The sequence below is a fragment of the Colobus angolensis genome, unplaced genomic scaffold, assembly GCF_000951035.1.
Source record: "Colobus angolensis palliatus isolate OR3802 unplaced genomic scaffold, Cang.pa_1.0 Scaffold314, whole genome shotgun sequence".
NCBI classification, from domain to species: Eukaryota; Metazoa; Chordata; class Mammalia; order Primates; family Cercopithecidae; genus Colobus; species Colobus angolensis.
The window spans coordinates 182,314-210,282 of record NW_012116422.1 but is presented as its reverse complement, the minus strand read 5'-3'; the positions used below and the strand labels follow the sequence as shown (position 1 = coordinate 210,282).

Here is a 27,969-nt window from a genome sequence, read left to right as displayed (position 1 = left end):
GAACTCCTGACCTCAACTAATCCACCCACCTTGGCCTCTTAAAAGTGCTAAGATTACAGGTATGAGCCACCATGCCTGGTCAAGATGGGAGTATTAACAGTGTCCAGGTCCTGGATACTCATGTTCAAGAAGCTGAATCCACCGTTTCCATGGGTGGTAATCTGAGTTGATAAAACTGCCTGTGGAAGTCTGGTTTCTACTAAGAATATAACAAAAAATTTCTAATATGTTAAGGGACAAATGAAAGAGAAACAAGGTTTTAGATACTGCAGAGACTGGGAAAAAAGTCCGCTCTTCAATAACTGAGTAGCCTACTTTGGATTCCAAATTCTCTTAGGTCAAAACTTGAGAAAATAATAAACTTCTTCTATACACAAACTTGTACTGTATCTTCTATGGTGAGAAAAATAAAAAATTCTACTTGTCTGGCTTCTAGAGCTTAGCTCACTCACTGGAATGCCAGCAGTGGCCCTCAAGTGACAGAGTTTATATAAGGAGCTATCTCTACAGGAGATGAGAGTCACACCATAGATCACCACAGAGAAACCAAAACCAGCTAGTATTATAAGCAGAGAATTATCTAAGTCAAAGTACAGAAAGGAAAGATATTTTGTGCTGGAAATATTCATAAATAAATAGGTGAGCTGCTGGTAATGCATTTACAATCTAATCTTAAGTGTGGTGCTGTCGGTATCTGTCCGACAACTAACCTTTTCTTACTCAGTATGTATTTTGCAGCTTGTGACAGATGAGAAGTTTGCAAGAGACCCCAAAATTTGTTTTTAAAAGGAATCTCTAAAGCAAATCTATAGTGACCTTTTCAAGGGCCAAATTGCTAAAAGCAAAATTGAAGGAACTAGTTGTTCTCACCTCTCAGTGAGAAACCTGAAGTGAAAACAGTTTTTTTTCTCCTTCTATTTAAAATTAGTATCTGGTTTAAGTCACATATTCCAAGGATGAAAACCGAAGCACAAAATAGGTCAAAAAAAAAAAAAAAAAAAAAAAAAGGAAGGGAGAAACTCATTTGAACTAGCTCTTTCAAGTATTAATGATATATTTGTCAATGGTGTTAAAAACCTTTCACTAGAAATTTCTGCCATTATGGGTCCATCTGGGATTGTTCCTATCCACTCTATATATACAGTATACAATGTACCTAGGAAGGTATTACTTGCCAAAGTCCCACAGCTAACTAAAATCAGATCTGGGAGTCTTCCTTGTCCACTGTTCTTTCCTTCACATCACTGTGCGAACAACTGTGTTTCAAAGCAAGTCATATAATTCCCTCCAAACATTTACTATATAAAATTGAGATACAGATATCAAGTGTTTATATTAACTCTATGTGAAAAGTGTTTACAATTGAGTCAAGTACTGTACTATAATTAATTTTTCTTATACCACACTTCGCACTGGAATTGCTTCTGGCTTGCTTAGTTAAAAAAAAAAATTCTGTCACAAATTTCACACACAATGTCTGCTTAACTTTTTTTATTTCTTTTTTTTTTGAGACGGAGTCTCACTCTGTTGCCCAGGCTGGAGTGCAATGGCACAATCTTGGCTCACTGCAACCTCTGCCGCCCGGGTTCAGGTGATTCTCCTGCCTCAGCCTCCCAAGTAGCTGGGATTACAGGCACCTGCGACCGCACCCAGCTAATTTTTGTAGTTTTTAGTAGAGATGGGGTTTCACCATCTTGGCCAGGCTGGTCTTGAACTCACCTCGTGATCCACCTGCCTCGGCCTCCCAAAGTTGTTTGCTTAACTTTTAATGAAACTATCATTAATTGTTCTAATATCCTCCATAAGTATCTCATGGTAAAACTGATAAGATGCTGCAAGAACAAATAAAACCAAAACCAAACCAAAACAAACAGTGATAGGGGATAAGAGGGGGAAATGAAGAAATTAAAATGACAGACATGTTTCTCATGAAGTTAATATATATGAAAGCATTTGAACTAAGACAGTCTGCAAAAACGGCAGAAAATAATTAACACTTGGTAGCAAAAAAATGCTTTCTGCAATACTGAAACACTGCTTGTTTCACTGTAACTTATCACCTAGTGCTGTGAATCTACACAGTCTCATAACTCAACTTTATATCCAACCTGGATGTTCATTTCTATTTGGGTAAAATTTACTGAAATATACTAGAAAGAAAACTGGTCTTAAAATGCAAAAGGCTCTGCCACTAATTCGCTGATCTTAGTTTACTAATTAACTTCTTAGTATAGTTTCCAAATCTGCATGCACGCGTGCCCACATGTATTTGACTACATTTGCCTATGATGTCTCTAAGATCTAAAATTTTAAGACTGTATGAAAATTATTTTCATTTCACAAAACAAAATCACATATAAAACAAACAATATACCATCTGCTAAAACAAGAATGTAAGCATAACACCTTTTCAAGAAACTGTAAGAAAGCTCAATCGACAAAAGTAGATGCAACATAAATACCAGAAATATCTAAGAACCAGAAGAATTTTTACTATGTGCAAGGGTGATAAGAGATCCGACCAAACTTTAGGGTACTGAGTACTTTAAAAAGAGAACTGAGATCTGATCTAAAATTTGTCTTACATGAGAGCTGCTAATAAAATGTATCTGTAATATTTCCTACTCAATATGAACAAGTTTGAGAGGATGAAAAAATGAATGATTTATACCATCTGTTTACATCACAGATGAACAGATTCTTAAAAAGTGCTTCTAAAAATGTTCAATATATTATAAACATCATAAATACCAGCCCCAGATAGTTATTAAAATACCACTATTAAATCCCAGATAATGACTTAAGTTCTAACTTCCCTTTAGTCACAGATACATATCAGCAAAAACATTTTATTTTTCTAGAACAATGCACTACCTAGTCTTAACTCACTACTGATTTGAAAAATAATGCAATTTTGAGTTCCTCACCAGTATTCCTTTTTTTCCTATTTGTATACATCAAGGCCATGTTAGAATCAGAACCCAATCCTCACCAACTCTAGAAAGACAAAGGCGTAATCCTCTTCATTCTTGTTGTGTCTAGGCTTATAAAACCCCAAGAGTCAGTTTTAAAAAATTTCATGCTATTAGTGTTTTAGAAGCAACTCTTTTTTTGAGACAGAGTCTCGCTGTCTCCCAGGCTGGAGTGCAGTGGCCCGATCTCAGCTCACGGCAAGCTCCACCTCCCGGGTTCACGCCATTCTCCAGCCTCAGCCTCCCGAGTAGCTGGGACTACAGGCGCCCGCCAGCACGCCCAGCTAGTTTTTTGTATTTTTAGTAGAGACGGGGTTTCACCATGTTAGCCAGGATGGTCTTGATATCCTGACCTCGCAATTCACCCGCTTCGGCCTCCCAAAGTGCTGGGAGGATTACAGGCGTGAGCCACCACGCCTGGTCTAGAAGCAACTCTTTAGCCATTTTAATAATTAGTCACCTCATGAAAACATGGAGATTTGCACATCATTTACACAATAACAGAATTGGCAATTAAAGGCTATGTTTTCTAAATAAACATAATTTCCCAGATACGGTCAGATGACTTTCAAACAACTAAAGAAATGTTTGACCAGGCTAGGTCACTCATGCCTGTAATCCCAGCACTTTGGGAGGCTGGGGCAGGAGGATCACTTGAGGCCAGGAGCCTGATACCAGCCTGGGCAACAAAGCAAGACCCTGTCTCTGCTGGGGAGAAAAAAAAAAAAGGTAAAATAAATGCTTCAGTATTCATACCAAAAGAAAGAAATCTTCCAGTTAAGAGGAACACATAGTGACTCCACTTAACATTGCCTGTTAGACGAAGCAAGACGATATTTTCCAATGGGCATACAGAAAAAAAAATTGATGCTTATTTGCCATGTGTATTTTAAAAATGATTTAACCATAAGTTTCTTTTCTCTTTTGTTCATAAATTTTCTCCCTGAGTTTCTTTTCTTTTCCTTTACATGGTAATTATTTTTGTCATAACAACAATAATAAAATACTTTTTCTGAACTCCAGAGCTCCATGCTCTGACTACTATAATCAATGGTCTACAACATGGAATGTGCTCACCCAAAGGGGGCACATAAAATGAACTGTTGGAATGTGGGAGGAAAATACTAGACCTTCTCTTTATTTTTCATCTCTTTTAAAAAATTAAGCTCTACTAATAAGTCATATATAGGCTGACATGGATGTCTGTTGGTTACTGACTACACTTGTTTCTGTAAGAGTTACTAGAAGCAGAATAAGTAGAAAGCACTGAATTAAATTAATGCTTAACCATACTTGAAATTAAACATAAAAACAAAGATGTTGTCTTATAAAGTCACTTTAATCTGCTTCAGTTCATCTAAATGTGTCTTTTTCTGTACTCTGAAATAACTAGTCTTACACTGTAACAGAAATGGGATATGCTGATGACAAAGGGTGTGGAAGTGTGGAACTGGGGTTACTTCAACAAATCTCTTATTTGTGAAGCTCACAACCTATTAATAAGTCAGAGTTACTGTTCATTCTCATATTAAAATGCAAAACAATACGAGGCTAACCTTCAAAGAACTGTTACTACATTCTTCCCCCATTGATAAAAATTTTAAAGTCTGAAAATACCATGTGTTGATGAGGATATGGCACAATGGAACACTCAAACAGCTGGTGGGAATGTAAGATGGTAACATCAAGTCTAAAAGAATTTCCTTTTGCTTGGTAAAGGTAACTTCCTTAGCTGTTAGACCCAGTAATGTCACTCCTAGGTATATACCCTAGAAAAACTTGTGCACATGTTACCAGGCTACACATACACAAATGCACAAAAGAGCATTGTGCATAATAGTCCTGTACTAGGTTTATCAAAACAACTGGAATGGAAAAATCTATTATGGTACAGCCAAACAAGAAAATGTTAAAGAAAAATGAACATAAAATTTAGTTGTCTGCATCAATATGAATCAATCTTATACATATACCATTGGATTAAAGAAGAAAACACAAAAGATTACAACCAGTAATGACTCCATTTAAAGTTAAAACAGGCAAACTAAATTCTATTGTTTAGGGATACATATATAGACGGTAAAATCATAAAACACAAGGAAGTGATTACCATAAAAATCAGGACAGCAATTCCTCCAGGTGTTGGAAAAGGGATGTGTGTAATTGGAAAGGACACAAGGAGGCTTCTGGGGTGCTGGCAATGTCCTATTTCTTAACGAGTAATATATGCTTCATAATATATTTGTTTCATAACTTTTATACTGTACATTTACATGTAAAATCCTTTCAAATTATTTTTGGTATTATAATGGTATTGTGGTTACATTAAATAAGAGTTCTTATCTTTTAGGGATACTGAAATATTTACGGACAAAATGATATAATGTCTCAGATTTGGCTTCAAAATAATAGAGGAAAGGATAAAGTAGATGGAATGAGGTGAAGATTAGACAAGAATTAAAGTTGTTGAAGCTGAGAGATGGGTACATGGGGCTCATTATACTATTGTCTACTTCTGAATATGTTTAAAAATATAAGTATTAAAAGAGTCTTTATGGAAATAGCTTAAAAATGAAGACACACCAGTTTCACAAATGGGAATTATATAGAGATTCAATACAAGTCTAATCCAAATCCCAACAGGCCTTATGGAAAACCTGACAAACTAATTTTAAAACTGATACGTAATAGTCAAGGACTAAGACTGGCCAAAACACAACAAAAGGTGAAGACAAAGGGATCTGCCCTCCCAGATATCAAAACAATATTAATGCAAACTCTAGAAGACACTGTGTATCATCATCTATTGGCACCAGGGTGAACAAATGGTGAAACAGAATCTAGAGTCTGACTCATGCATGTACGGAAGCCTGATCGTGTACACTGCATACCAGTGGGGAAGGGAAAGACTTCTTTTTTTTTCTTTTTTTTTAGGCGCCCACCACCACGCCCAGCTATTTTTTTGTATTTTTAGTAGACACAAGGTTTCACCGTGTTAGCCAGGAAGGTCTCGATCTCCTGACCTTGTGATCTGTCCGCCTCGGCCTCCCAAAGTGCTGGGATTACAGGCGTGAGCCACCGTGTATGTCCAGGAAAGACTTTTTTGAAGTCGTTGTGGGACAGAGGGTTCCCCATATGAAAAATAAATATAATTAAATCCCTTCTTCAAAAATCAACTCCAGGCTTCTATGTAAAAGGCAAAATTATTCCACTTTTATAGGGAAATTTGGGTGAATTATCCTTATGAATGAGAGGTAAGAAAAAATTCTTAAGCACAAAAATATAAGCCAAAAAAGGTACTTTGTTAAATCACACATAACCAACAAAGAATTTGTATTCAGAAGAGGGAAGTATATGAATAAATAAGAAATTTTAAAAATGTACAAAAGACATAAGCAGGCATGTCTCTCACACAAGAGGAAACCGTACTGAGCAACAAGCACATGAAGAAGTGCTTCACTTAACCTCACTAGCAACCAGAAAAGAACAATACCATGAAATCCCACCTTACCCATCAGACTGACAAAAATCAAAACGTGAAAAAACAAGCATTAATGAAGACGTTGTGAAAGCGGAACTGTAACACATTAATGTGGGAGCAGTTATCCCTTTGCAAAATAATTTGGCACTATCTTGTGAAACTGATCATGCCCACACCCCACAATTCAGTATTTCCACTTTTAGATATATATGCTACAGAAACAAGTATACTCAAAGTCATGTATATACTGAGACATGTACAAGAATTTATAGCATAGTTTGTAACAGAAAAAAACTTAATACTAGAAACTACTCAAATGTCCACCAACAGACCATTTGTATTAGGCAGGAGTTTATATCTGTTTGTTGTTGTGCATCATTACATTTTTTACATATATACACACATATATATACACATACACCATACACACATATACATATATATATTTGATATATTTTAACCTGTAATATATATATAAAACATAAAATTATATAGATCTATAATTTGTTTTTTGAGACAGGGTTTCACTCTGTTGCCCAGGCTAGAGTGCAGTGGTGCAATCCTGGCTCACTACAGCTTCAACCTCCCAGCTCAAGCAATCCTCCTAACTCAGCCTCCCGAGTACTGGGACTACAGGCACACACTACCACACACGGCTAATTTTTAAAATTTTTTTGTAGAGACAAGGTCTTACTATGTTGCCCAGGCTGGTCTCGAACTCCTAGGCTCAAGCAATGCTCCCACCTCAGCCTCCCAAAGTGTTGGGATTACAGGTGCAAGTCACTGCACCTGGCCTGTTTCACATTTTTTGTACCAAATATATTACAGTTTGAGAGAAGATTTAATTTTTCTTTTAAAGACTGATTATTATGTTACTTTTGCTGACGTCACATTTTAAGTAACCAAAAATTGCAACAACCACATGGTTTACAAAGAAATTGCTTGCTTCAACTTGAGGTATGTAGTTAAAAAAAAAAAAAAAAAAAACTCCAATCTGAACTGAAGATCAACTACATTCTGAACCGAAAAACATCAAAGCAAAATTTCTTCTCTGACATTTACAAACTTATAAAAGCATTATACTTTCAAAACATAAATAGCTTTCTACTGCCTTCTTATCCCTTTTCCCCATCTTGAACTCACACTGAATGCTACGGACACTAGCTTACCAATAGTTCCTAATTGGTTAAGGGCACAGACAATGGTACTGGAACACCAGAACCTGTCTGTTCCAGTTTTGAAAACAGCCTTTCTAGTTTGTTTTCAAGTACATATAGACAAATTTGAACTTTCTCCACAGTTATATTAAAGGAGCTGAAGAGGTACAATATACAGTGAATACCATCCACTACATTCCAAAGTGACTATCTACAAGAAAATAGAATAGTCAGCCCTAAGGCAGGGGAGGTAGTTCCAATATACTAGTCTTTAGAATTTCTAGGTTTGGTAGTACAGTTAAAACATTTGAATGAGTCTTCTATGATGTTTTTCTAAAAAGTAGGGTTATTTTTCATTTCTCAACTGACAAGGCTAATTTTCTTCTATTTTTTAGATAGTCTCGCTCTGTCTCCACGCTGGAGTGCAGTGGTGCGATCTCTGCTCACTGAAAGCTCCACCTCCCGGGTTCATGCCATTCTCCTGCCTCAGCCTCCCGAGTAGCTGGGACTACAGGCACCCGCCACCATGCCCGGCTAATTTTCTGTATTTTTAGTAGAGACGGGGTTTCACCATGTTAGCCAGGATGGTCTCCATCTCCTGACCTCGTGATCCACCCACCTTGGCCTCCCAAAGTGCTCAAATTACAGGCATAAGCCACCACATCCAGTCCTTATTAAGTAAATTCATTTAGTTTAAGCATTTTGAAATGAATATGGTTTTATAATGTGATTGTGTGAAACTAAATCAGGAACATGCACATTTGTGTTTTCAGAAAAAGGAAAAAAGATGACACTTTTACTATACTCATACCTAATTTAGGGTGTAAAATGTGGTCCCTGAAAATGGAAGTTCTATACAAATCTGTGCTATATGAGGTTATTATAGCATAGAAGCTATGGAGATCCATCACTTTGAGCAATCACTTTTCTGTTTTACATAAATCCCCTCATGGAGTGCCCTCAGCTACAATTTCCTCCAGCCACCTTTCATGGAATTGTTGGTTCATCCTCTGAGGCTGCAGTAGTTAACTTTGATGTTTTCTTTTTTCTCTTATTTTTTTTCTTCTTCCTTTTTTTTTTTTTTTTTTTTTTTGATTCTCTTTCTGTTTTCTTGGCCAGGCTGGAGTGCAGTGGCACAATGTTAGCTCACTGCAACTCTCTGCCTCCCGGTCTCAAACAATTCTCCTGCCTCAGCCTCCCGAGGAGCTGGGATTACAGGCATGGGACACCATGCCCAGCTATTTTTTGTATCTTTAGTAGAGACAGGGTTTCACCATGTTGGCCAGGCTGGTCTCGAACTCCTGACCTCAGGTAATCAGTCCACCTCGGCCTTCTAAAGTGCTGGGATTACAGGCGTGAGCCACTGCACCTGGCCTAACTTTGATGTTTTCTAAAATGTCTAAGGTCTTAAGCAATCCTTAGCTGTCTAACTGATCTATCCCCACTCTGTTTCCTCAACCACTTCCCTTGAAGTAACCTAAACCATCTAAACACTGAGCACACTGCACTTCCTTTGTTTCACTGTGGGCAAGTCCAGCACCATCACTTGCACATATCCTCATGCCCCCACTCTGACTATTATAGGTTAAAACTATACATCAGAACAGCAAACGGCAGAAAGAAAAGCCACAAAGGGAATAATTGCAACCTTACTGCAGAGCATATTCCATACTCAACTCCAGACAGCTGAGGAGGCTAAGTGTATATGAAGGAGTGAGGTGTCTCACTGGGCTACATACAGTGTGCAGTATGGTTTGTCAGTGCTCTCTGAGCATACAGTAAGTCAAACCACTAGAAAAAATAGGTATGTTCTTCTGCATACTTTGGCTCTTTGTTCTAAACCATTCAATGATTTCCTATTTCACAAAGAATAAAAACCAGTCTTTTCATGACCTGGAAGGCCAAACATGAACAGGCCCTTGGGTTACTCTTAGACCTCATTCCCACCACTGGCCCCATGCCTCACAGTCACTCTGCCTTCTCTGATGTTCCACTCACACACCCAACCTTGCACTTACTACTCACTCGAAGTGCTTTGCCCTAGGTATCTGTGTACTTTACTCCCTTAAACTCGTGCCTATATAGCACTTAATCTGAGAGGCCTTCCCTGAACACACTATTTGAATTAATATCCCCATTTCTCCTACGTCATTCTCTTTTTTCTTGCTTTCTTTTTCCACAGTGCACTTATCACCACCTGATATCATACATACTTATTTGTACAGTAAATATGTCCTCCACTAAAGTGAGAGAGATGATGATAGAGATGACATCTGTTGTACTCACTGTTATCTCACAACTACCTGGCTCACTGTAGAAATACCAGAGTGTTATTGTTACAAATGTACTGTAACTGTGTACATATCCATAATAACACATTCCAAGGCCAGGTATGTTGGCTCATGCCTGCAATTCCCAGCACTTTGGAAGGCTGAGGCAGGAGGATCACTTGGTCAGGAGTTCAAGATCTGCCTGGCCAACACGGTGAAACTCCATCTCTACCAAAATATAAAAATTAAGCGGGTGTGGTGGTGCATGCCTGCAGTCCCAGCTACTCAGGAGGCTGAGGGAGGAGAATGGTCTGAACCTAGGAGGCAGAAGTTGCAGTGAGCCGAGATCGCATCACTGCATTCCAGCTTGGGAGACAGAGCGAGACACCTCAAAAAAAAAAAAAAAGAGAGAGAGAGAAAAAAAGGCTGGGAGCGGTGGCTCATGCCTGTAATCCCAGCACTCTGGGAGGTCGAGGCGGGTGGATCACCTGAGGTCAGGAGTTCCAGACCAGCCTGGTTAACATGGCGAAACCCCATCTCTACTAAAACTACAAAAATTAGCTGGGCATGGTGGAGGGTGCCTGTAATACCAGCTACCCAGGATGCTGAGGCAGCAGAATTGCTTACACCCGGGAGGAGAGCTTGCAGTGAGCCGAGATCGCACCAGTGCACTCCAGCCTAGGCAACAAGAGCAAAACTCTGTCTCAAAACAAAACAAAACAAACAACAAACAAAAACAAAATAACATTCTAGAGACAAACAGCATTACAAAAAAATCAGTGCTATGTGGGAAACCATTAGACGGGAAGGCAAATAATATGAAAAGTGGCTTTTTTTTTCTGTAAATCAGGGTTCCTTGTTTTTTAAAGCTACCTTAGAAGTTGATCAGTATTCTGATGCTCAATAAGTTGGTGAAGAATTCACTACAGTTCTGTCAAGAGCTGACAACCTTTTTTTTTGAGATGGAGTCTCGTCCTGTTGCCAGGCTGGAGTACAGCGGCGCGATCTCAGCTCACTGTAATCTCCACCTTGCGGGTTCAAGCAATTCTTCTGCCTCAGCCTCCTAAGTAGCTAGGAGTTTAGGCACATAACACCAAGCTGGCTAATTTTTTTTTTTTTTTTTTTAGTACAGACGGGGTTTCACCATGTTGCCCAGGCTGGTCTCAAACTCCTGAGCTCAGGCAATCCACCCGCCTCGGCCTCCCAAAGTGCTAGGATTACAGGTGTGAGCCACTGTGCCCGGTCCTAATTTTTTGTGTTTTTAGTACAGACGGGGTTTCACCATGTTGCCCAGGCTGGTCTCAAACTCCTGAGCTCAGGCAATCCACCCGCCTCGGCCTCCCAAAGTGCTAGGATTACAGGTGTGAGCCACTGTGCCCGGTCCTAACAAAGCTTTTTAAAAAATTAAATTGCAGGGCAGCAACCATCCAATTAAAAATCTACAACCTTAGCTATATCTAGCAACAGCAACTACAGCATTTACAGTTAGTTAGTAAGTTTTGGATTATCACAGCTCAAAACATTGGGGCTCTATTATACTCTGCATTGTACTATATTAAAATGAAGGAGTAGGAAGAGAAAAATGACTATTCTACTATACTCAGAAAAATGCATTCTATTTTCTTCCCAATATTGGGTTGTTCCTTTTCACACATGGAATGTGCAAGAGCAGGGGGTGACAGGGAACAAGTGGGAGAGTTGGCATGCAGCACTTTATTTCAGTAAATATTTTAGAAAACTTTAGCAGATGACCAAGCAGCTTTAAGATAAGGCAGTCTTGATACTGTTTAGAATGCCAAAGATATGTCTTTGTATAATGTAAAGAAACAAAAATTATTAGTGACTCTTTACATCTGTTTCCTGATGCCAACAAGCAAGCTATTCCTCCATTATGGTAACCACAAAGCCCCATTAAGTTTTATGTAATTTTTCTCAGGAATCAAAAAGGTAAGAAATCAGGTGTTCGTGGAATTTTTGTGGAATATTTCATATTAAGTATGTATTCATTAAACAATAACAAACAACAAACATATTAAATGTACTGATACAGGAGTGCTGGGAAGGGAAGAGTGTGGTTCCTTTAAATGATATAGGAGTGGGGACAGGAAGTGCTGGGTAGAGAAAGGCAGGTCCCTGGCTAGGGCTCCACCCCCCCACGGAGAGACATAGGTGAGGGCAGGCACTCCTGTTTTCAGGCCCAAATGTTGCATTTTCCAAGACCACCCTGGCCCGCCATGCCCCCATCCTGGGCCTATAAAAACCCAAGACCCTAGCAGGCAGACACACAGCAGCCAAACATCGAGAGGAGCACACAAGCAGCTAGAAGGTGAAAAGACGTCCAGGGAGCACACCTGCAGAAGAGCACACCAACAGACGCCAGCATGCCAGCAGGCCATCAACTGGCTGGATGTGGCAGAGTTTGGCTGGGGCAGTTAGAAGAGAGCTGGGGCCACCGAGCAGCCCAACTCCAGGGGAAAACCATCTCTTTTCTGGATCCCTCATCGACAGAGAGCTAATTCCACTCAAGAAAACTTTGCACTCATTCTCCAAGCCCACGTGTGATCCGATTCTTCAGTACACCAAAGCAAGAACCCAGGATACAGAGCCTTCTGTCCTTATGACATCGTAGAGGGTCTAACTGAGTTGGTTAACACAAGGCAAACTAAAAAAGTACCCTGTAACACACGCCCTCTGGCGCTTCAGCTATAAAGATTCATCCCTAGACATTGCGATGGGGTCAGAGCCCCACAGCTCCCTGTCTGTATGCTCCCCTAGAGGTTTGAGCAGCAGGGCACTGAAGAAGTGAGCCACACCCCCGTCGCATGCCTTCTAGGGGCACAAGGGAACTTTTCCTGTTTCAGTATGAGAGAAACTCAAGTTGCAAATCCTCTGTGTAGCAGAAAATGTATTTCTGATGTCTCATAACTCCAGAGTCTTATGGTCCTGCCATTTAAATACCTAATCTGTGTCTTCCTATTTCAGCTATTGGTGACTATACATTTATCATATATTGAAGAGAATTCACTTTATTATATACCCTGTGAATACTGGCAGTAAGTAAATCTTTTAAAATATGGCAACTTGACTTCTGGTTTCTGATCTGGCACATAAGGAGCTTAGGAGTCATCACTTCCATCCACGTAACAAGAAAAAAGCCGATCAAACTTAAACAATATCTCTTCTTAGATCCATCAGAGAAGTGAGGTCACAGAGAAAACTGTTTCCCCTAAAACTAGAGAGACAGACAGGTGGACACAGAAATCAACAAGCAGAAACCTTCACAGGATCTAGTACCAGTGCAGGAAAACCTAAACTGTAACTGATGAATAGCTGGATGCTCAGTGTGAATAACTTTAAGACGCCAGGGGGACCTAGTCTTAGGGATCCCCTACACTTTTGTGGGTTTTTACCTCAGGGAACCTTACCAGGTTCTCAAGTGAAGATCAGAGAAAAATCTGTGTTTCTGCAAAAAGAAGGGAAGGGCAGCAACAATGAAATGCACCAGACTATTCTGTTATTAACAAGGTTTGCTCTCAAGAGGAACTATTTTACCAGAGCCTAATCAACTACGTTTTTCCAAAAACTAACCAACTTGGGGAGAAGGGAAATATCCAACTCCAGTCTCCTCTACCCCTTTTTGCCTCACCTAAGGGGTAAAAAAACAAAACTGAGAAGCACTTTGTGTAGGTCACAGACCAGGTGCATGGGCTCACTGAAAGACTGAGACATAATCGTAGCAATACCTAATGTCTCCCTTCCCCACACCTTACCAACACATCTACAGGGCTCCTGTACAACAGGGGATTACAAATGAAGCAACAGTATGTCTCAGCTCTTATTTAAGAAGAAGTCTCTAGAGAAACCCAAAGACAACAAGGGGACAAAAACAAGAACACCAGATGAAATTTTATCCTCCAACACCTACAGCTACAGCAAATAGTAAAATGGCCTAGGCCCTAACCAGATAAACATAAAACATCACACTACGGGCCTATTTACCTTGGTTCCTTTTACCCACTATACCACGTTCAACAAAAAATTACAAGGCATCCTTAAAACAATATGGCAATAGGACTCAAGTGTTCCTATTAAGAATCCTTGACTACTGAAAATGTCATCTCTAATAATATCACAGATTATAAAAACTCAGGATAAGAAGGATGTTCAGCCATCACTGGCAATACTGATCATTATACTAGAGGTCTGAGTCAATTCAGCTAAAATCCCAAAAGGATAAATGATTTAAATGTGAAAATGATTTAAAAAGTCACTATTTGGAGATATCTATAAGAGATAAGCATTTCCGCTAACTATTAAACTACTTCGGCCTGGTGAAGTGGCTCACACCTGTAATCCCAGCACTTTGGGAGGCCGAGGCCGATCACCTGAGGCCAGGAGTTCGAGACCAGCCTGGCCAACATGGCAAAACCCTGTCTGTAATAAAAACACAAAAAAATCTGCCAGGCATGGTGGCACGCACCTGTAATCCCAGCTACTGAGGAGGCTGAGTTAAGAAAGAAAATCGCTTGAACCTGGGAGGCAGAGGTTGCAGTGAGCTGGGATCGTGCCTCTAGCCTGGGCAACAGAGTGGGACTCTGTCTCAAGAAAAACAAAAACAAAAAATAAATAAATAAGTAAATAAATAAATTCAAGTGTTCACAAGTGTTCAGTGAGATATCTGGATAAAAAAGTAGCATATAAGAATTATTAGGTTCCTATACACTAGTAATAACTAGCTAGGAAATACAGTAAAAGCCATATCTAGAACAAGTCTAACATGAAACGTGCAAGCTTATGTAATGAAGTTTTAGAGCTTTACAAAAAGAATATTAAAAGATCTACATAAATGAAGACATATGCCATGCTTCTAACCGGATTACTCAAAATTCTTTTTTTTTTTTTTTTTGAGATGAAGTTTCGCTCTTGTTGCCCAGGCTGGAGTGCAATGACGCAATCTCGGCTCACTGCAACCTCCACCTTCTGGGTTCAAGTGATTCTCCTGCCTCAGCCTCCTGAGTAGCTGGGATTACAGGTGCCTGCCACCATGCCCAGCTAATTTTTTGTATTTTTAGTAGAGACAGGGTTTCAACATGTTGGCCAGGCTGGTCTTGAACTCCTGACCTCACGTGATCTGCCAGTCTCGGCCTCCCAAAGTGCTGAGATCACAAGAGTAAATCACTGCACCCAGCCTGGATCACTCAAAATTCTAAAGATGTCAATTCTCACCCAGTTAGCCTCTAAATTCAATGCAATCCTAGCCAGGTGCAGTGGCTCATGCCTGTAATCCCCAACACTTTGGGAGGTTGAAGTGGGCAGACAACCTGAAGTCAGGAGTTCAAAACTAGCCTGGCCAATGTGGTAAAACCCTGTCTCTATGAAAAATACAAAAATCAGTTGGGCGTGGTGACAGGTGCCTGTAATCCCAGCTACTTGGGAGGCTGAGGCAGGAGAATCGCTTGAACCCAGGAGGCAGAGGTTACAGTGAGCCGAATCACGTCACTGTACTCCAGCCTGGGCAACAGAGTGAGACTCCACCTCAAAAAAATAAATAAATAAATAAAATAAATTCAATGCAATCCTAAAAAAAAAACCTCTAAGATTTAAATATGCATTATGAAATATCTCAAACAAGAAAAAAAATAAAACTATAGTAAGAAAACATGGAACCACAATCCAGCTTTAAAAAAAAGACATCACCAATAGAGTTAGAAAAGAAGAGCTAAGAAAAAAATTCCCCTACGACACAGCAAAATATACTAAGTAGAGCAATTAAAACAATATGGTAGGGCACAGTGGCTCATGCCTGTAATCTCAGCACTTTGGGAGGCCGAGGCAGGTGAATCACCTGAGATTGGGAGTTATGTGTACAATTCTAGTTTTAAAATTTAACCCTTATTTTTCCTCTTATGTTGTTACATATATAAATAAAACAAAATATCAATTCACTCGTTCAGCCAGCCAACCATCAATCATGTATACCTACACTCTCCAAGATATTATATTTGATCCTGAAGATACAAAGTTAACATGGTGAAGACTCATAAATAATTCAAAATGTGGTGGGAGAGACCGTAGAACAGTTATTTACTATGCAAAAGGTTCCATGCTATAACAGAACAATGAACTAAAGAGCTGTGGGAATACAGATGAGTATTATCTCATTCAGGTGAAAGCTGGGGAATTTTTTATATAGGTAACATTTGATTTAGGTACCTTAAAAAATGAAAAGGAGGCCAGGCACAGTGGCTCATGCCTGTAATCCCAGCACTTTGGGAAGCAGAGGCGGGTGGATCACCTGAGGTCAGGAGTTCGAGACCAGCCTGACCAACATGGTGAAACCCCGTCTCTATTAAAAAGTACAAAATTAGCCAGGCGTGGTGGCACATGCCTGTAATCCCAGCTACTCAAGAGGCTGAGGCAGAAGAATCACTTGAACCCAGGAGGCGGAAGTTGCAGTGAGCTGAGATCACGCCATTGCACTCCAGCCTGGGCAACAAGAGTGAAACTCTGTCTTAATAAAATTAATAAAATTTTATTTTAAAAAATTCTTAAATAAAATTCTTAAAAAAAGAATTTGGAGGCTGAAGGGCAGGATTTTGGTAGAGGTAACAATATGTGCATGTATTAGAGGACAAAAACAAGGCATATACCAAGAAGTGAGTCAAGACCACTTACAAGCTATATGACTTTGGGCAATAAACTGAACCTGTTTCAACTGAAAAATAAGGACAATGATATATTCCTCAGAGGGTTGCCTTGAGGAAAATGAGATGGTAAGCTGAGAAGAATATGATGGCGATATGGCTGCCACATCTTCCACCCACTGACTTCCAAGGCTGATTTACCTGTTTTACCTCAGGTTATTGTCTCCTTTCTCTCTCACTATTCCTCCAGGAGCTATTTGACAGAAGAACACATCCTTTCAGTCATGTACGATGAATGGTCTAGCAAAGTTCTTGACATACAGCATTTACTTTAAAAACATTATTTCTTTTTAAACATATGTTCAGAGTTCCACTGAACTATTCTCTATGGTATTCTCTAGAACTGCTTTGCAATTACTGCTAGGATCCCAATTCTCAGTTTGAGAACGAGTGGTACGTTTAATACACACCCCACCTCATGTGTCCACATACTTCATACTTACAGGCTGAGGCTGTTCTGCAATACAGCAGTTGAAACACAACCAGAATTCACTCATGCTTACAGTCCACAGTATAAATGAGCACCAATGAAGGTTCCAAATCTCAGCTCAGGAAGTTCCACAAAATACGCTCCTCAATATGATGAATGTCCAGTGATGCCAAGATGAAATTTTATTATTTCACTGTGTTTTTGTTCCTGGAAGTCAAGTATCTTACACAGTCAATTTAATAAAGAAAAATTCAGATTGTTTCCTTTATTTGCTTCTGGTTTTACAGAGACTCCTTTCTGAACCACAACGAAGGTATAAAAATTGTTGTCTTGACCCAGGGACTATAACGGAGAGTCTAGGGAAAAAAAAGAAAAAGTAAAAAAAAGTTAAACTTTATTTATCCTTGAAAGCTTTTATTGTTAAAATAAGTATTACCCAAAAAAGTAAATACTGAGAAAAAATCAAGATTTTAACAAACTGATATTCATTCACCAAATTATTTTTTGAGCAACTTTTTTAGTGTCAAGTTCTAGGTGTAGCAGTGAAAGTAGACAGAAATCTCTGCCTTTGTAGGGCATCCTATTTTATGATTATAAAAGTATGAATTATTTTAATGAGTTAATTTTTAAAAATCACTAATTAGAACATTATGACTGCCACATACAAGTTTCTAATTCCAAGAAGAAATAATGATCACCATTTTCATATAGGTTTCTTCAGTTGAGTCCTTTATTCTCACAGACAACTCAGACAGTAATTGACATAGCAATGAATTCTAAGGAGATAATCAAGCAGGTGCAGTTCATCAAAAACCATAAACAAAATTATCACCTTATCCACTGGAATTAGAGCTGTACATGAAAAATAGGTAGAGGTTAAGTTAGGCTTTCTTCTGTGAATCAAGCTATTAGATCCCTACCACTCCCACCATCATTACTAGAACACAAGTTAGTCAAAATACTTTATATCCCACCATGGCAAACCAAGCTGAGTCTATTAGAATCCTTGTCAGGCAATTTTCTATCTGCAGTTAGACAAAGAGTTAAACCTATTTTGTCCTTCTGACTGCCAAGCTGTTGACTTTAAGGATGTCCTTAGTCAATAATATCCTATACCTTCATGTGGAAGACGGTTTTGAGATAATAATGCTGACAGGCAGAGGCAAAAGAGAAGTGGGAAGTCAAGATGACATGAATCTCTGATTCTAGGCATCCCTAAGATCAGTTTCACCTGTGCACCAGACATTTGGTTTTGTAAGGCAACATATCTCCTTCTTTAGCCTGAAGTTATGATGAAGTGGGTTTGTATCACTTGCAGACTACAACAATAGTCAAGTGAAGATGTCCAACAGACAGTCTGATACACAGATCTGAAGCCAAGGAGAAGTTTTACAATCATCAGATTATGACTAAAGCAATGAATGATCTCTAGGGAAAACAGTGTCATGACAAAGTGTGCTCAACAGAGTCCTCTGAGTAAGAACAGCATTTAAATCATAGGTAGAAAAAGAGAGGTCTACAAAGGAGGTTTGGGTGTTATCAGAATTAGAAGAGGAAAATCCGTTAAATGTGGTGTCACTGGAGCCTGTTTCAAGGAAAAAGTGGGTGGCAGTATTCACTGCCACTGAGATAGTAAAGACTGAGGACTATTCCTTAGACTGTGCAGCAAACACAGTGTGGCCCTGGCAACAGCAGTTTCAGTAAAGTGGTGTGGGTAGAAATCAGATTTACAGGAGGTTAAGTGAGTGAAAGGAAGGCAGCAGAGTCAACAAGTGTAGACAATGTTTGCAAGAAAAATGGATATAAAGTTTAAAAAGTAGAGTATAGAATGAAGAAAAAGAGCCTTCCTTGAAATGAAAAGATCAAAGACTAAAGATGTATCAATTTGACTGTGTTCAAAGAGATGTTAACATTTTTGTCCCAAATGGCGAAATATAAATCACTTATTTGTAAATTCTGGAAAGAGACCCCATACATGTTACAAGCTTTGCCAACTACAGATCAGTAACAACTACATTATAGGATCACAGAGTCCTGAACATTAAGTGAAATTAAATTCCTCCCTTTTGCTTTTTCCAAAGCCATGACTCTAAACCTGGAAAGACAGAAGTGACAGTAATTTCTGTAGCTGTAGAGATGAAGATGTAATGTGAAGTTAATGCACACATCCTCAGTGTCACAAATCTGGGTAGTATAAGAAGGCATGAATTCAGGACCCTGATTCTACAGTCCAAAGGACAAGTCCTCTAACATACAGGAAAATGACATGATAAGATTTAAGCATGTGTCCAACGAATATCAAAAGAAAGAAAAGTTTACATTTTTGCCATTAATTAAAATACAGAACCTGGAATGTTTATTTAAGCAGAGATGAACATTCCTTATCTCACCCAAACTCTAAATCAAGGAAGTGGCAGTCTTTGGCCAATGAATCGGGTAAATACTGTTAAGTTTTATAAGCTCAAAGAATAGTATCACTTATTTCCTCCATCCAATCTTCGTAGCAGGAATATAAGAAAAAAGTCTTAAATTCACAGTCTCATGAACATTATTTCAGTGCTGCTATTTAACAAGTTTAATTTCACCCTGGATCAAAAATCTTGCCCATTAAGAAGGTTTTGTGAAGTTTTTTAAAAAAATATTTTTTGAGAAAGGGTCTCACCGTGTTGCCCAGGCTGAGCTCAAACTGCTGAGCTCACACCTCAGCCTCCCAAAGTGCTGGGATTATAGACATGAGCCACCTCACCTGGCCTAAACTACAATAACTTCTGCTGCTACATATTTCCACTTAGATGACAGATCTGCTAAAATATATTTTCAAACCAAGAAGATGTTTGCAATTCCATGGATTTTTATTTAAGTAAATATATAGATCTTAAAATGTTTCAGACATGCTTTGGAATGTGATATCAATACATCTTCTTGCTTTTCTAAACAAATTTCCTTTTTAGAACTTTTTTTTTTTTTGAGACAGAGTCTCGCTGTGTCGCCCATGCTGCAGTGCAGTGGCGCGATCTCAGCTCACTGCAAGCACCACCTCCCGGGTTCACGCCATTCTCCTGCCTCAACCTCCCGAGTAGGGTATACAGGCGCCCGCCACCATGCCCAGCTAATTTTTTTGTATTTTTAGTAGAGACGGGGTTTCACCGTGTTAGCCAGTATGGTCTCGATGTCCTGACCTCGTGATCCGCCCGCCTTGGCCTCCCAAAGTGCTGGGATTACAGGCGTGAGCCACCACGCCTGGCCTAGAATGGTTTTCTAAAGTATATATACTTAAAACATATTTACATATAAACACCTTCAAGGAAGTATTGAATTCTTCACAAAAAACTTCAACATACTGCCACTAATAATAACTATACTAATAGTTACTTTCACTTCTTGAGCTGAAAGCTGCTTAAAACATGACCATTTTAAAAACCTATACTTTTTGAAATCTTTAGATAACAAAAGGAGAGTCACTTTACAATAACATCAACATATAAACTTGGCTTTAAATACAGCTCAGCACATTCCACACGTAACTAAGGGGTCAGACTGGTCTACAGCACAAGAGAATATTTTAATCACCTCATAGATTCATAAGACACACGATTTTAGAAAGGGAAGGGACTTTTAAAGAGAACATCATGGAACTTGGTCATTAAACAGCTTATCCAAGGCCACTTAGCTAGTGAGCTTCCTTGAATTTGCTTACAAATGAGACTGACATGAGGAGAAAAGTGCAATAGTATTCTGTACTCAAAATATTATCCACTATCAGTTCCCCTCCTCCTCCTTTTTACCACCTAAATCAAACGCTGCAGATACCAGCTTCCTACCTGCATGGTTTTGCTGCTGACAACTTAATGAAGTTATATTCCAACATCCTACCCGCAATTTAATAAAAATGCTTTCTAGATCAACTTCCAAAGAAAAACAATAATATTTTGATGTGAAAAACCTGGCAGTGGGGCATGTCAGGTAACTAAGTTGTTTTTGTTTTTGTTTTTTAATCTAAAATATTCTAACTCAGTTCAGGAATTAAGAATGCTCAGTTGTGTGAAACTGAATCAAAAATTCAGAATTTGGACTTTGAAATAAAAGATCTGTGACAATTATAGCACTTCATTAAGTTTTTAGAATTGTTAGGCAAGTGACAAACTGTATCACTCTGTTCCCTCCCTCCTCCTTTCCCTCTCTTCCTCTCTTCTCTTTCTCTCTTTCTCTCTTTTTTTGAGACAGAGTTTCAGCTCTGTTGCGCAGGCTGCAGTGCAGTGGAGCAATCCTGGCTCACTGCAGCCTAACCTCTCAGGTTCAAAGGATCCTCCCACCTCAGCCTCCCAAGTAGCTGGGACTACAGGTACATGCCACCACATTTGGCTAACTTTTTAATTTTTTGTAGAAACAGGGTCTCACTATGTTGCCCAGGCTTACCCTCAGTTTTCTTAGTAATAAAATGAAATACTGCATTGCCATTTCACAGGTCTGAAATGAGGATTAAATTCGCTAATATACATGAACATACTGTATATATTATAAAGAGCATATAGGTTGAATATCCCTTTTCCTAAATGCTTGGGACGAGAAGTAATACAGATTTCAGATTTTCTTGTAGTTTGAAATATTTGCATTACACTTATCCTACTGAACACTCTAAATCTGAAAATCTGAAATCCAAAATGCTCCAGTGAACATTTCCTTAGTCCATGTCAGCACTCAAAAAATTCTGGCTGGGCACATGGCTCACACCTGTAGTCCCAACATTTGGGGCAACTGAAGCATGAGGATCGTGTGAAGCCAAGAGTTCGAGACTAGCCTAGGCAACATAGCAAGACCTCATCTCTACAAAACAATTTAATTTAATTTAATTTAATTTTTAAAACTTTTTTTAAGTTGTGGACTTTGGAGCATTTCAGATTTCTAGATTTGGATGCCCAACCTGTATTGATATAAGATGCTTTTTTGTTACCAGAATTAAAATGGCAAAATTGCACTATTCTGCTATACCAAAAACAGGTAATTTGCTGCAAACTTTGAAGAAACAGCCTAAAAATCTATCTAGAAAAAAAAGAGAATGAAAAAAGGTGAATTATGGTTTCATACAAAACAATAATGAATGACAGCTTCAGGCAACACAGATGATTCTCACATGGCGAAAGAAGAAGCATGACACAATACACATGGAATGATATCATTTCTGTGAATTTCAAAAACAATTTAAACTATTTTGTTTAGAGATGCATACATAAGTATAAAAGTAAAGCAAGGAAAGTTATAATTAAATCAGGAGAATGGTTACCTCTAGGACTGAGGGCAGGGATTACAAATAGGAAGAGGTGCTTATGGGCTCCTGGAATGCTGACAATGTTCCACTTCTTGACCTGGGTGGTAGCCACACAGGTATTTGCTTTATAATTATTTGTTAAATAATACATGTATGCACTATGCAATTTAATTTAATTTTATTTTTTGAGACAGGGTCTTGCTTTGCTACCCAGGCTAGAGTGCAGTGTCGCAATCTCAGCTCACTGCAACCTCTGCCTCCCAGACTCACACCATCCTCCCACCTTAACCTTCCAAGTAGCTGGCACTACAGGTATGCGCCACCATGCCCAGCTAATTTTTAAATTTTTTGTAGAGGCAAGGTCTCACTATGTTGCCCAGGCTGGTCTCAAACTCCTGGGCTCAAACAGTCTGCCTGCCTCCTCCTCCCAAAATGCTGGGATTATAGGCATGAGCCACCATGCCTGGACACTATGCAATTTATATGTATTTTTAAATGACAACTTTTTTTTTTTTTTTTTAAAGACAGAGTTTTGCTCTGTCACCGAGGCTGGAGTGCAGTGGCACGATCTCAGCTCACTGAAACTTCAGCCTCCCTGGTTCAAACAATTCTCATGCCTCAGCCTCCTGAGTAGCTGTGATTACAGGCGCCCACCACCACGCCCAGCTAATTTTTGTATTTTTTTTTAGTAGAGATGGGGTTTCACTATGTTGGCTAGGCTGGTCTCAAACGCCTGACCTCAAGTGATCCGCTGGCATCGGCCTCCCTAAATGCTGGGATTACAGGCATGAGCCACCACGCCCAGTCTTAAATGATAAAAACTTAAATGAAATGTGAATATAAAAAGTAGGCCAGGCACGATGGCTCAGACCTGTAATCCCAGCACTTTGGGAGGCTGAAGTGGGAGGGTTACATGAGGCCAGGAGTTCAAGACCAACATGGCCAATGCAGCGAAAGCCCGTCTCTACTAAAAACACAAAAATGAGCTGAGTGTGGTGGCACATGCACCTGTAATCCCAGCTACTTAGGTGGCTGAAGCACAAGACTTGCTTGAACTTAGGAGGCGGAGGTTGCAGTGAGCCGAGATTGTGCCACTGCACTCCAGCCTGGGCAACAGAACAACCCTGTCTCAAAAAAGAAAAAAAAAAAGTATTAATCAATACTGGACCAGGCTTGGTGATTCACACCTGTAATCCCAGCATTCTGGGATGCTGAGGCAGAAGGACTGCTTGAGACCAGGAGTTCGAGACTAACCCAGGCAACATGACAAAATTCCGTAACTACAAAAATTTTAAAAATTACCCGGGTGTGGTGGCAAGTACTTCTGTTGTCAGCTACTTGGAAGGCTCAGTTTGGAGGATCACTTGAGCCCAGGAAGTCGAGGCTGCAGTACACCAAGATGCGCCATTGCACTAAAGTCTGGGCAACAGAGTGAGACCCTGTCTCAAAAACATAAATAAATAAAATAAAAGCTAACAATGAGCAGTTAATAATAATGAATTGAGGAAGATCAGAGGTGGAAATGCAAAACACAGAATCAAGTATGAGTGAACACCCTTGCTAGAGACTTTTGAAGAACTGGTAAAATTATTGGGGAAGGGGGTCTGAAATTCCATCAGATGCCAAAGAGGTTTCTGCCAGAAATGCAAAAATTAATCAATGACCAAATATAAATTATCAATAAAGCTTATTCATAGCTGTAGCAGCACTAAATCTGTCTCAAACTAGCTGAAACAGCTGATACTCATATGTGTTACAAGGCCCTTTTGAAAAAAATTAACTTATTTTAAGATGATCTTTCAAACTATGTATTTATCACACAGCTACTTCTCTGTGGTTAATCAAAGTCCAAACCATTGTTCCCTGAACTCGGTTATAAAAGGCTGAGGTAGGGATGCATGTGTAATTATCAAAATAGGAGGGTGAATTTTTTCCTTATATTTAAAATGACTGATTATAGATTAGACTTTCTTATAGTTCCATGTAAGTATAATTATACAGCATGCACTCTTTTTCACATCTGGCTTCTTTCATTCAGCATGTTTTTAAGATTTATCTATGTTGTCTCTATTAGTAAATCATTTTTTATTCCTAAGCAGATTTCCATTATATGGATATTATACAATCTGTTTATCCACCCATCTGTTGATGGACATTAACGTTCTTGGCTATTAAAAATAAAGCTGTTATGATTATGAACATCTGTATACACAGTGGTTTTTGTGAGAAGGGGTGAAGGTGGTAAATTAAAAAACACACACACACACAAAAAAGAGGTGTTTGTGTGAAAAGTTTTTCTCTCTCCTGGGTAAATACCTAGGAGTGGAAATACTGGTTAATACAGTAAGTATGATTTTAACTTTATTAAGAAACTATCCACCAGTTTTCTAAATCAGTTTTACCATTTTGCATTCCTGCCAGCAATGTATGAGTTTCAGTTATTCCTTATCCTACCAACTCTTTGTACTATCACTCTTTTAAATTCTAGTCATCCTAGCTGGTGTACAGTAGTATCTTGCTGTGGTTTAAATTTGCACTCTTCTGATAACTGGTGATATTAAGTCTTTTCATGTGCTTCTTGGCCATTCATGTATTTTCTTTGGGTAAATATGTTCCAACCTTTTGCCCATTTTAAAATTCCGTCATCTCACTGAGCTATGTTCATACATTCTAGGTCAATCCTTTCTCCAATATATGCAGAGTGAATATTTTGTCCTGGTCTTTGTCTTCCTAACAACATCTTTCAAAGAGTTTAAGTTTTTAACTTTGATAATGTCTTATGCATAAGTTTTATCTCTTATGATTTGTGCTTTTTGGGTTCTAAAAATTTTTTCACACATCCCAAAGTTGCAAAGATAATCTGTTTCTTTTTCTAGACCTTTCAGCTTTTATTTTTATATCTATAACCTGTTTTTACTTAAATTTTATTTTCTGACAGTATAAAGGCCAATTTTTTAAAAAGTATGGATATCCAGTTGTTCTAGTTCATTTGCTGAAAATATCCTTTGCTTATCAGATTAATTTAGCATCTTTACTGAAAATCAGGGCTGAGGTCAGACACGGAGGCTCACGCCTGTAATCCCAGCACTTTGGGAGGCCAAGGCGGGCAGATCATGAGGTCAGGAGATTGAGACCATCCTGGCTAACATGGTGAAACCCCATCTCTACTAAAAATACAAAAAATTAGCCAGGCGTGGTAGTGGGCGCCTGTAGTCCCAGCTTGGGAGGCTGAGGCAGGAGAATGGCGTGAACCTGGGAGGTAGAGCTTGCAGTGAGTGTAGATCACCACTGCACTCCAGGCTGGGCGGAAAAAAAAAGAAAAGAAAAAGAAAAGAAAATCAGGGCTGAGCTTGGGGGTTCATGCCTATAATCCCAGGACTTTGGGAGGTCAAGGTAGGTGGGTGGATTGTTGGAGCTCAGGAGTTCAAGACCAGCCTGGGCAACAGGCGGCAAAGTGCCACCTCTACAGAAACTACAATTAGTTGGGCATGGTTGCACACACCTGTAGTCCCAGTTACTTGGAGGGGCTGAGGCAGAAGGATCACTTGAGCCTGGGAGGTTGAGGCTGCAGTGAGCCATGACTGTACCACTGCACTCCAGCCTGAACGACAGAGAGACCCTCTCTAAAAAAATAAAATAAAATAAATAAAATAAAATAAAATCACTGTGTAACATTCAATCTATAGGCTGATTATTGTACTGCACTGGTCTATTTGTCAATCCAATGCCAGTACAGTTATAGTAAGACTTAGAAGTAAGGTAGTCATTTGTCTTCCAATTATACTCTTTTTCAAAACTGCTTTTAATTTTCTAGGTCCTTTGCATTTTCATACACATTTTACAATCAGCTTGTTAATTTATACCCCAAAAAAAAGCCTCCTGTGATTCTGACTGAGACTGCATTTATTCTAGCAATCATTTGAAGGAGAAATATATATATATAAATATATATATATATACACACAATAAATTTTGTTGTATCACTTTTAACTTTGTTTCTACCTTTCATATCAGGGCGTTAAAGCCTTATGTAGTCAAATGTCAATTTTCATAATAGATTAGTGGTTTTATCTTAAGAAAGCTTTATCTCAGGATTATGAACCTATCATCCCATTATAGTTCTGTTAAGTTTTACTTCTATAATTCAATTTGGACATTAATATTTTGTAGGTTGTGGTCAGGTAATATTTCACAGTTTACTCACACTTTTTCTTTTTTTTTTGTATTTTTATAAATTTAATAATATATGAAAATCATTATGAATTATGCCACAGAAACTGCAAAGTAATTTAACTGTATACATGAGAGAGTAGGAAGGCTAATTTAATCGCTTTTTAAAAAAAATGTCTAAATTATATGTTTCTTGTTGAAACGTTTAAAATTACCAAATTACTGCTCATCTGCTACATAGAATGAAATATATGTTAGGTTAGGGTGATTTACCACAAGGCTCTTCTACACATTAAACAAATATATTTGATTTTTTAAAATATATCTACTTTAAACTTAATTACTCTGTAATCTATGATGTTGACATTAATCAGGATATTCTACAAATAATTTATGTTCTCCTTATTCTTGATTACTTCTAAATCAAAGTTTTTTGTTCTCACAAATTCTATTATACAAGTTTCATTAAATATTCAGAAAAAAACAAACAGATTAAGAAAATCACCCATTAACCCTACCTTCCTAGAATTAATATATTATTAATTCTAGAATAATAGTATATTAAATTTTTTATTTGTCCTTTTGTGTACATACCTTAAAAATAATTGTATATGCATTTGAATTATCCCCAATTTTATCTCCTGCTCTTTCTAATTAACACTATGTACATTTTCCCTTAGTCTTCATATTCATTATTTTAATGTCTGCATAAAATTTCCATCATGTGACTTCATTACAATGGGTTGTTTCCAATGGATTTTGCCTAATTTGGATCATGCTCAAAACACATATTCATATACAGTTGACCCTTGAACAACACGGCAGTTAGGAGCACCAATTCCCTGCATAGTCGAAAAACAATACATAATTGTTGATTCTCGAAAATTTTAAGTACTGAACAGCATGCTGTTGACTGAAATTTTTTTTTTTTTATTATACTTTAAGTTCTAGGGTACATGTGCACAACGTGGTTTGTTACATATGTATACATGTGCCATGTTGTTGTGCTGCACCCATTACCTTGTCATTTACATTAGGTGTATCTCCCAATGCTATCCCTTCTTCCTCCCCCGACCCCACAACAGGCCCTGGTATGTGATGGTCCCCTGGGTCCAAGTGTTCTCATTGTTTGGTTCCCACCTATGAGTGAGAACATGCAGTGTTTGGTTTTCTGTCCTTGCGATAGTTTGCTCAAAATGACGGTTTCCAGTTTCATCCATGTCCCTACAAAGGACATGAACTCATCCTTTTTCATGGTTGCATAGTATTCCACGGTGTATATGTGCCACATGTTCTTAATCCAGTCTATCACTGATGGAATTTTGGGTTGGTTCCAAATCTTTGCTATTGTGAATAGTGCCACAATAAACATACGTGTGCATGTATCATTATAGCAGCATCATTTATAATCCTTTGGGTATATGCTCAGTAATGGGATGGCTGGGTCAAATGATATTTCTAGTTCTACATCCTTGAGGAATCGCCACACTATCTTCCACAATGGTTGAATTAGTTTACA

At 38.6% G+C, this 27,969-nt stretch overlaps 1 protein-coding gene across 1 annotated transcript in view; it reads right to left on the bottom strand.

Moving 5' to 3' along the window:
* Positions 1-27,969, bottom strand: part of CDC42SE2 (CDC42 small effector 2) — a 121,535-nt gene that overhangs the window by 22,060 nt on the left and 71,506 nt on the right. Inside the window, exon 3 of the mRNA XM_011951036.1 lies at positions 17,028-17,370. Coding sequence (XP_011806426.1) covers positions 17,028-17,081 — 54 coding nt within the window. The 5' untranslated portion in view covers positions 17,082-17,370. The remainder of the gene's footprint in view (positions 1-17,027; positions 17,371-27,969) is intronic.